General features: G+C 34.6%; 1 protein-coding gene across 1 annotated transcript; it reads right to left on the reverse strand.

Moving 5' to 3' along the window:
• Positions 1–5,526: 5,526 nt before the first annotated feature.
• Positions 5,527–7,039, reverse strand: LOC134236137 (uncharacterized). The gene is made up of 3 exons (XM_062718310.1): positions 7,022–7,039; positions 6,456–6,635; positions 5,527–6,215 (listed from the first exon to the last, which is right to left on the reverse strand). The coding sequence occupies exons 1-3, from the start codon at positions 7,037–7,039 to the stop codon at positions 5,712–5,714; spliced, it is 702 nt and encodes a 233-aa protein (XP_062574294.1). The 3' UTR covers positions 5,527–5,711.
• Positions 7,040–11,596: the final 4,557 nt, after the last annotated feature.

The following is an 11,596-nucleotide window of genomic DNA, read 5'->3' on the forward strand; positions in this document are numbered from 1 at the left end:
TTTGTACAGAATTCGTTGATGTATATCAATAAAATTTAACAATGTACTGGAACAGTACTTTTCAATCTAAAATGTATTACCTTTTTTCTTAAAATGGGGATGTTGAAACCTTGTACAATCAACAAATTTGACAGTAGTATGTCTTGGTTAAAAAAAATTGATCCTTCTTAAACACCATATGCAAGTGATGTTGGAATATTTAAGAAATAAAGCCGTGTCATTGTGAATTTTGCATGATAACCTCCAAGGTCGAAAAATGTTGCCTGAAGTATAAAAGCTGAGGCTTTTATATTTCAGACATTTCTCGACCAAGGAGGGTATCCTGCATCAGTCATGACAACAAGGACTTTATTTCTATTCTACTAACTGCTCTAAAATAAGGCTGATTGTTCCTCTATAGAGAAACGAATTAGGTCACCATGTCGTGATTTGCTGTTCCGTTTAACACCAGAGGGTCAATTTGTTTGTTTACTTGACTATCGATTGCATAAAATGCAGACAATTTCTGCTTTTCTTGTATTAGAATTATGTTTGATTATGAATCGGTTTGTTTGGATCATGTATTGATTATTTTTTATGAATGTAAAATAACAAAATAATTTTTCTTTCCATTGCCTTTCAGTAAATCATGGAGTGTAAATGTAGTTTAGACACTGTTTAGACTGCGTAGGACGACACATTGATATGGTCTAAATAAGTATTTGATTCTACATTGAAATATTTTATTTCAGCTGAACAGGTTTGACTTATGTTTCTGATCATAAAAATGTCAGCGTCATTTCTTTGATCTCGGCAATAATCGTGGTAGAATACTGTATAAATACGGAAAATTTGCACATTTAGTTGTTTTATTCATCCCGTTTATAACATAGTTTATTTAAAAGTTAGGCATTATCCTCCATATTTAGTAAACGTCTTAATATGAAACAGATATGACAGACTCTGGCACTCTGCAGTGTCTTTTATATCGAAGGATGAGGTGACTTGCGGCCCCCGGTGAATTGACAAAAAATTAAATGTCTAACTTTTACTCAAATTTTTGTATGTACCTAATCACTGATATGTGTATCTTCATAGAATACTATTTTTAACAAAAATAGAAATGTGATTTGAAAGAGATAGATCTTTTATTGGGGTAGGGATATCATGTTTACATCCAATTCCCATTGCATTTTAACCCCGCCCCACTCTTTGAAGCCCTTAAAATATACGAGCGCAGGTAGGTACAATTTTCTCCTTTGGTTGGTCACTGTATTTTATTGAAATCTACGTACATGTGAAAGGAGAAAATTGTACCTAACTGCGCTCACATGCTATTTTTTAAAAAAAATTGTAAAATCTAGCTGGCCTTCCCATTATGAACAGATCGCCGGAACTAGATTTTCTGACGTAAGAATATATTCATATGCTAATCGAGGCACTGGCTCTACTTTCTCACTGACCAATCAGCTAAATGAAATTCGTTACGAGTGAGTACTACAAAAGTACTATGGCAACATGCTTGGAATTTTAAGATTAGACACCGATCTACTTATGTACAATTTCCGAGATCACAGTAAAATTTACATACAGTTACAAACAATTGATAAATATACATTAGTTTAAAGTTTTGTAGCGTGTTTGGTGAGCAATTCACTAGGTCTACACGTATTCCCTAGTATCAGTGTATACAAGTTGCATTTCTTGTCCTAAAAAATGCAAATGCTGAAAATCCATGCGTATTATAAAGTATAAACAGCCTTGGCTGAACATTATGAAGGTTTGAAATGTAGAAAACTATAACAGGTAAATTGACCTAAACCACGTATCTGTGATAAAATGTAAACGTAGTATACCAGCATGTTTTGTTGTTCTGTCATCGGATTGTACAATGATTATGTGCGAAGTAATAACAATAGCCATATAAGGTCTTCTGAGACACGTATATCCCTCTATTGTACTATGACCCGCCCATTCTCTTGCCATAAAAGAACATATTCTCACAAACCTGGCCGAATTTAGCTGTGGTAGGGTCTAAAAAATTAAAGATAATGCAGTATTCCTTATAATTAAAATGTGTCTGAACTATTGAAACTATTCAAAAGGCGTCTTATTTATTCACTCATGTTTGAAAACTACCAACATCGTTGTAGATTAAATATAATTCGTCGTGGAAAAAGGGGCCCCAAATAGCAGTTATGTCACATCATCCTTTACTGAAATTTTCGAGTCGAAAATACAAATAAAAGTATCAATGTTTTATTGAGGATTTCTTTGAGGACAGTCTAAGGGTTGGAAAGGGGATCGTACTTTTTCCAAAAAATGGCAAAACTTTATTCAAAAGTTTTAAAAAATATATACTTATATCGATTTTTTTCCTTAGACCTAGTCAAAATGATATTTAAATATAAATTTATCATATTTCTTTTATTTTCTTGCTAATTTAACTTAAATAAATTGCAAATAAATATGATTTATTTTTGGAATCTAAAAAGTTAGCTACACGATAGAGGACAAGTCAAGGACTTACTTAGAAAACCTGTAAGTTAAAATGAGGCGTATATTTTTGCAATTTTTAGCTCTACTGGTCAGAGACCAGAAGAGCTTATGCGATAGTAATGCGTCCGTCCGTCTGTCTGTCTGTAAACAATTTTTCAAAATGCTACTCCTCCTACAGTTTTGGTCTGATTTCAATATAACTTGGCACACAAGTAGACTACACTAAGATACATAATTCTGTGAATCGGTTTTTGATTTAGATGAACGGTGTTGTGGTTGTTACTAAAAATGGAAAATTTTGTGAAATTATTTCAAAATGCTACTACTCCTACAGTTTTGATCTGATTTGAATATAACTTGGCACACAAGTAGACTACACTAAGATACATAATTCTGTCTATCAGTTTTTGATTTCGATGAACGGTGTTGCCTTTGTTACTTAAAATAGAAATTTCTGTGAAATTCTTTTAAAATGCTACGTCTACTACAGTTTTGATCTGATTTCAATTTAACTTGGTACACAAGTAGACTACTCTAAGGTTCATAATTCTATGTATCGGTTTTTGATTAAGATGAATGGTGTTGCCGTGGTTACTAAAAATACAAAATGTACAAACCAGTAGACCTTCAGTCTCGACAGAGACTTCTGGTTTCTTAATCTTATATTACAACATATAATCTATTGAAAATATTCGTGAACGTACTTCTAATCAGTCGAATCAATAAGAAAAATTCCAATGATGCAGATTCACATTTCGAAAAAGCAGGAACCTCCTTTATAATAGACTTTATAAATAAATAGCAAAAACGACATATTAAATTCTTATGTATCTATACCTATGTGGAGCATATTTATTATATCGAGAGTGGCTCAAATTATATAATATTCTAGGAAACAATTCAACATTAAAATGCGTCTCCCGTTATGTAAATTATCCAACGTTTCCAACTATCGTTAATTCTCTGGCATACCGAACAAACTGGACAATGATTCTGAAATACCCTCTTTCACGTGTTAATGCTTCTTTTATTTTATACATCGCTTTACAAAAATACTGATTTCACGGAGACTTTGTGCGCATTGATAAGAGATTTTTTTAAACAAACAGATATGGATAGTATTCAGTATCGTGAAACTGTTATCTTGAGATGATTACATAACCACTAAATCTCCTTTTTGTTCCTTTGTCGACGACAACATATCACAATCGTGAGTACAGTATTTTTTTTCTTGATCATTTTTCATTTAATCTTTCATTTTTTTTTTCAATTTTATAAAAGCTGGACAGCGTTAAACTTAAGACGTTAACATGTTGACGTTCCTACGCTAAGCACCCGACGTAAAAAGTCGCATGTCTTTCTATATGCTCTAATGAGACTTAAAAAAAACCCAATGTCCTTGTCATTACATTGACATGATCTAGATCCCTCATTGCTCAACGTCCCTACGTTTTGAATAAAGATATAAGAAGCCATTCACCTGTAAACGATGACGTCTTTAAATGAGTGAACCGATTTTCTAATGAGAGGTAAAGCAACAGACGACCAATCGATCATATAAAAGAAAATATTGCTCTAGTTCCGCAAACAAAATATACTGCAGTATTTCATAGAGGACAAAGGCAAAGTGGTGCATACTTAATTGTTTTCCAATTTTCGACTAAATAAAAAAGTGTGTTTCAACCAGAAGTCTCTGTTGAGACTGAAGCTCTACTGGTTTGTACTTATAGCAAAGGAAGAGAAAAGTACTTAATCACTTGGGAATTGAAACTTAAGGAGTAGCATTTTGAAACAATTTTTACAGATATTTCTATGTTCAGTAACCACAGCAACATCGTTCATCGAAATCAAAACCCGATAAACAGAATTATGTATCTTAGTGTAGTCTACTTGTGTGCCAAGTTATATTGAAATCAGACCAAAACTGTAAGAGGAGTAGCATTTTGAAAGAATTTCACAGAAATTTCTATTTTTAGTAACCAGGGCAACACCGTTCATCGAAATCATAAACTGATACACAGAATTGTGTATCTTAGTGTAGTCTACTTGTGTGCCAAGTTATATTGAAATCAGACTAAAACTGTAGGAGGAGTAGCATTTTGAAAGAATTTCACAGAAATTTCTATTTTTAGTAACCACGGCAACACCGTTCATCGAAATCAAAAACCGATACACAGAATTATGTATCTTAGTGTAGTCTACTTGTGTGCCAAGTTATATTGAAATCAGACTAAAATTGTAGGAGGAGTAGCATTTTGAAAGAATTTCACAGAAATTTCTATTTTTTGTAACCACGGCAACACCGTTCATCGAAATCAAAAACCGATACACAGAATTATGTATCTTAGTGTAGTCAACTCGGCACCTGGTATACTCGGCATCTGGTGAACTCGGCACCAAGTAAAGTGAATTCGGCACCAGGTATATTTGGCACCTAGTAAACTCGGCACCTGGTTAATTCGGCATCTAGTTAATTCGGCACCCATTTTAAACGGGTTACTCTTCACTTCTTTATTATATTTTTTATTGCCAATTTATTCAATTTTTCTAATATAAGAAGTGAATTAATTGAAGATTTGCGATTATTACACACTTTTTTTTTAATCTTTCTCTAAATATGTATGGAAAGAAATAAAATGTTACAGCAGCGAAACATTCTCCATAACAAGTAACATACTCGGAACGGATCTAGAAAAAAATATGATAATAAGGAAATATATTTGATATCGATTTTCATAACTTTTCTACTTCCAAAAAAATATTTGCGTTGCCAGTGAGTCTTGTGTGAGCACTATAATATATGGCGTTTCTGAGATAAAAAATGATAATACGAAATTGAATGTAGATGTATACATGAAATACGATGTGCGTTACATATGTTCAAATTAAAATGTGGAAAATCGTGTAACCTGTATCTTTATATAAAGAAATGAAACAAAAAGAATGATCTTAGTAACTTTAGCAATTGTTCTTGGTTCTTATTAGCAAAGTTATTTACCTCTCAGACATTATTACTCATATTTAATTATCTGTTGCCCGGAGAAATTGACCTGAAGATTACACGTAACTATAACTAGTAATTTGGTATCATGTTATTTAATGTTATTGATATGTGGAAAAAGATATAAATGTTTATGCATCTATCAGCATCTAAATCTTTATTCATTAAGCATAACAATAACATAACATTAAGCCAGTCAAAACGTCTGTAAAAATGCGTGATTCACATTGATTTACTGGGGTGGAGGACCGTAGATGGAGGCACATCCTTGGAGAAGCTGGCTTGCATTTATCCCCCTTTCACAGTATTGTTGCCACAGATCAAATATGCGGCCCTCCACTTGACGGGTCCTCTTTCTTTGATACCGCTGTATTTTCCCCTCCGACACCATCTTCATTTGCAATGTGATGTCCATCGCCTCTTTGTAGAGGACTACAATTAGATGGTAGAAGGGCACAGGTCCCCTGGTGGCCACACTTGTTTTTAATCTGTTGTGCCACCCCTCCACATCATTGTTGGTCCGGATGGCCGTCATGAAGACACTCCAGTGATGGATTTCATAGATTGAACTACGGATCCATGTTCTGTATACGTAGTCCATCACAGGAGCTAAGACCTCTGGAGCACGGCCATCCAGACGGTGGAAGGCATCCTCGATCTGTTCCGGTGGGAGGAATGGCAAGGCAAGCAGCTGGCGGACGAACTTAAAGACTTTGTCCTTTTTGTTGTACGCTGTCTGTAAGAGTTAATGAATAAAATTTGTCAATCAAATCTAAAATCATTGTAAGAGTTGTTTTCTTCCATTTTCAATAATTAAATATTGCATCACACATGAAATAAAGTTCGTTAATTACATATTTTTTATCTTTACATCAAGATTTAAATCAGTTCAATTAAATTTTACCGTGATTGCACAGGCATTCTCTAGGAAAATGATTAAAAAAAATTTTGCTAAATTAACAGTAATTTCTTTTACCTGTAAGCCATTTTCCTGGACCTTTCGGAACACGGCCTGTGTCCAGTGAAAAGCACAACCCTGGATTGGCATGCGAGGGAACCGCTCCTTGAGTGCCTGCCAAAGTGCCGCCTCAAAATCAGCCACAAATCCCTCCAACGAGATGTGTTCTGGAAGCTCTCTATCTATGAACCTCAGAACCTGAAGTAAACAACATGAATATATAAATAAATTAAAAGCGAGATTGAATTGAAAAATTACCACTAGAGTACAAAAAAAAATCCAGAAATAAAGGTAGATTAAAGATTTATCAAGAAATGATTAAGATTTTAAAAAATCAAAAATAAAATTCAGCTGGTAGTAGTCTTCTTTCCTCTTTCCGGACATAATAACAAACACCAAGGGGATTTGCTTGATGTGGCTACCAGACTTAACAAAGCCGTGAATGGAAAAAAGTTGCTTCCAAGGATTGTTGACACATCGAAATGTCCCATCCATATACCATGTCTTCGCCTTAGATAATAGTTGAAGCTGTCTATCGGTATAAAATATGAGATGTCGCTTGTCGTCCACTATTAAATCTTTACGCAGAAATCCTTGGGCATGACGTTCCAAGAAATCCAGGTCCAGCTGCAATAATTGTAAATAATTTTAATACTACCTTATATGTACATGTACACAAAGTAATATATGCTGACAATTTGTTTCAGAATTTTCAGATTTAATAAAAAACAAACCTCATCTTGAAGGTCAGAAGGATCCTGTGGTCGATCCAACTGGCGTATACGGTTGGCTGCCCTGATGAGGTATCCGGGGTTTGGCCTGCTGTCAGGTGGTGCTTCCGGATCGGCATGAGCCCTGATAGCAGCATTAACTATGGTTGAAGAGCGCTGACCAAATATGGCATCTTTAGCATGCTGTCTGACCTGCCATAAGAAACGAGTTCATTTTAATATAGAAATCTTAAATCCAACAAACAGTTTGCCGGTACATTAGCACACCGTAATATCGGCCCTATTCGTGTGAAACACATATAAAAAGTTATACCTCAGCTTGAATTTTGACTGCAATCTGGGATCCTGGATTTCCTGGGTGAACTTGCAGTTTCTGTCCAGGTTTATACGTAATACCATCCTGGATGACAGTTGCGGGGCAGTTGACAGTCTTTGATCTTTTGGTACACCGCCACACCACATGGTCATTCTTTTGTTTCTGATATGGATTTAAAAAAATTGATTAAGAATGTTATAAGTTAAAACAATAATCGTCTTAAATATAAATATTTTAACAAGTATTTTAAGAACTAATTAATTACAAGAATTTTATATTTTTACCTTCACTGTGTAACTAAATCCGATGCTGTCAACCAGCTTTCGTTTTCCACGTTCCGTCCCAGAATCCACAATGAAGTATTCAACATTCAGGTCATCGATGGTTATTGATGCATCGCTTCAACAGGCACATCAAACGAACGATCGATGACGATATCCTGGAAAAAGTATTACAAGCATACAAAATAGTCCTAATTTTTCAAGTCATTTTTTTCTTTTAATTATGAATTTTCTTTTTATTTTAAAAATACATACTGTTGACCTGTCTTGTGTGATGTCCATCGAAGCCAAAGACACATGGAATGTGGCGTCAGCTGGAGGCTCATATTCAGTACTGTCGTCTTGCTCCGCAGCTTCCGCTGCAGGCATTGCAGGTGGAGATGCCGGTGTTGCGGGACGTGCAGGTGTAGACGCCGGTGTTGCGGGACGTGCAGGTGGAGATGCCGGTGTTGCGGGACGTGCAGGTGGAGATGCCAGTGTTGCGGGACTTGCAGGTTGAGATGCCGGTGTTGCGGGACGTGCAGGTGGAGATGCCGGTGTTGCGGGACGTGCAGGTGGAGATGCCGGTGTTGCGGGACGTGCAGGTGGAGATGCCGGTGTTGCGGGACGTGCAGGTGGAGATGCCGGTGTTGCGGGACGTGCAGGTGGAGATGCCGGTGTTGCGGGACGTGCAGGTGGAGATGCGGGCTGCGCAAGGGGTGGAAGAGCAGGCTCTTCATTGTTACACTTAGAACACGTCCATTCTAACTCTTGCTTGCCTTTAACATGATTTCTATACTGTGGTCTACTAATTCCTAAAAATTACAAAATTACAGTGAAAAATCGTTATAAAAAAATACTTGCGTTCAATTTAATTTTATTTAAGCAATTATTGGACACATTTGATATTTAAGAATTGAATATTTATTTTCTTACCAGTGTTGCCTGTCCTATGTTGCCACTTGTGACATTGTTCACACTGAACAGCTTCCTGTCGAGTGCGAACAATTTGGTTGCATTGATTGCATTTGTCTGTAAGGATATATAGAGTATAAAAGTAATGCTGATCTATTTGTACGAATTTCCTATAATTGTCTTAAAAAATTCGAAACACACAAAAAATGATACCAGGGTATTTACAACGTTATTTTCCCAATATACAGGATTATATTTAACAAGAAACAGATGTTCTCTGGAATCTATATAGTACATGCATAGGGATTATTTTCAAATTAACATTCAATTTGATTTATATTTGTGCTCCATATATTCATCGATTAGTCAATATGAAAAAAAATTGACATGATTGTAATTTCACTTCAATAAAAAAATTTTCAAAGCAGCAGGCTTGGTAGGAATCTACATGAGGTCGTGTAATTTGGGTTGTAAACGCACGTGTTAAATGACCAGACGTATTTTATTACCGAGTGTAGAATATTATCATTATATGATGAATTATTTTACGCTAATATGTTACAAATATAATGATAACAAAAATAAAAATAAAAATACATTTCAAGTTTTTTGTGGGGAGCTGTCGCTATACGGAAGGAAATAAATGTTGAAGCTCGTTGAATAGTTTAACAAATTATAGGAAAATAAGACGGCAGCGAGAAAATCCCAAAATTTCAACTCTCCAGTACAGATATAATTCTCAATATAGCGAGACTGAGAGAGAGATATATATGGCAAGCCAAATTCACAAATATTCCTGTTTTTACAAAATAACAATACAAATAGCAAAATCTTTTAAATTTTGTTTGTTTGTATTTATCAAAAATAGACCATATACGACTTTAATAACCCATGATGTACGTTTCAGTTCGAATTAAGAATCATAATTCTTCAATGAAAAAGGACTATATACAAAAAGAATTCATAGTTTTAAAAACCGTATCTTCCACGTACGAAGCACCGGAGTTTCCACATACAAACTATGAAAAGATCCCTATGAAAATCATTTATTAGAGGGCGAAACTCTCTCTCTCTCTCTCTCTCTCTCTCTTCGTAAATAGCGATATTAGACTGTTTAATTCAAAATGCGTTGAGAGAACCAAATTATATATTTTAAAAATATTTTTAAAATTGTGAAATTTTTTTCAACATACCTTTCATTGCTGGTTTTCGTTTGGTGATGCAGAATTAGTGACATATTGACGCCTGCCTGGAATCCTTCACTATATACCCTCCTCATTTTCTGACAACTCACAACTATTCGCCTCGTGTATTGAGGAAAGTGACACATTTAAACCTTGTAAGTTTTTGTTGGAAATTTTTACTACACCCTTCATTATATGACACCTCACTTTATTCATTGTGTATACGGGGGACACATGCATATCGTCCCCGTCCCCCTTTTGACAATATACACAATGACTTTGACAATTAAAATCGAAATTTTAATGAAAATGCCAGAACTAAAATGTGTAGATATAAGTGTTTATGATTTTTGTCCAGTTTTATTTCAAAACATGTTTTTTAAACGCATCATAAAGTTAAAAACGACATTAATTAATTTTAAAAAGAAAATCACTAAATAAAATGTCACCAAAAACGCATGAACAAAAAAGATATTTACCGAAATTTTGTAATTTCAAACAAGTGTCCGTAAATCAGGAAGGCAAATATATGAATTTCAGTTAAATAACCGGTTTTTTTTCTCTTAAAAGGCAAATTTATTTATCAACAAAGTAGTCACAAGAAAAGTATTAAGAAAAAAACTCAAGTAATAACACATATTTCGATTTATTATAGAAAGGTGCCGAATTAACCAGAATCTGATGCCGAATTAACCAGATTCTGGTGCCGAGTTCACTAGATGCCGAATTCACTTTTTCTTTGAGTGCCGAATTCACCAGGTGCCGAATTTACTTGTACCCTCGCATAAGCTCTTTTGGTCTCTGACCAGTAGAGCTAAAAATTTTGCTTACAGAGTGCGACAAGTCTTGCGTAATCTTTGTAATCAAATGGCGTTTTGTCATATGTTATCTTCACCTTACCGCCTGAAGTACATGTGTATTAAATTATCTGTGCAGTACGTAGTCTGTGAATGTTCAAACGAAGTGTTTTTCTGCTCTGAATCAATTACTTATCATTAAAACCTTAACGTACAACAAATATACGATTTGGCTAATCAGTATGTATCGAATAAAAGAGCAGTTTGCAATCCTGGCCATGACTTGTGGTACCCCTTTAGCTTTCCATGAAATAATGATTAAACTCCCATGATTTAGGATGCAAGGATTAAATTTTATGTCTTAAGTCATATTTGAAAGGTCAGAATTGTAATCTTGACCGATCAGAGTTGAATTACAATTAATTGACGAAAAATATTGAACATGATATGAGGGTCATAAAAAGATTTTTATTAAGATTAAACAATAATATGAGTCAAGCACTGGATCTGTGATTAAATATATACTGTACTGACTTCAAATTGTCAATCGGCAACTTCCCTTACTGATGCAGCAATTCATATACCCTGATTTATCACCTACATACGGGATTTACATCTCTCAATTGATTCGATACGTAAGAACATGTTCAAATTTTGGAACGAGGTAAGTTATTACCAATATGTTGATGAAACAGGAATATCAACAATCTCTTTTTCTGAAATGCTTAAAAAACAATTGTTTTTTGGGGGGTAAAAAAAAATTAGCCACTTCTTCGTGAGAGGTGACTGAACTATATTACATAATGATCTCAGATGCAGTATTACTGGACATTTTAAATTTTCACGAAGTATCTGGATACAGCAATGAATATAGGAAGTAAAACTAGAAAAATTGCATTGTTTATTCAGGTGTTTTAGTTAAATAAGTAATGTCTTTTTTAGATCTAATATTCGCC

The sequence above is a fragment of the Saccostrea cucullata genome, unplaced genomic scaffold (genome assembly GCF_032062105.1).
Source record: "Saccostrea cucullata isolate Sc308-1 unplaced genomic scaffold, CSIRO_AGI_Scuc_v1 ctg765, whole genome shotgun sequence".
NCBI classification, from domain to species: domain Eukaryota; kingdom Metazoa; phylum Mollusca; class Bivalvia; order Ostreida; family Ostreidae; genus Saccostrea; species Saccostrea cuccullata.

Excerpts from the sequence above, each read along its gene's own strand:
- LOC134236137 (XM_062718310.1), bottom strand. Across the intron at positions 6,216-6,455 it reads TCCAGGAAAATGGCTTACAG|ACAGCGTACAACAAAAAGGA; the intron begins GTAAAAGAAATT and ends TAACTCTTACAG.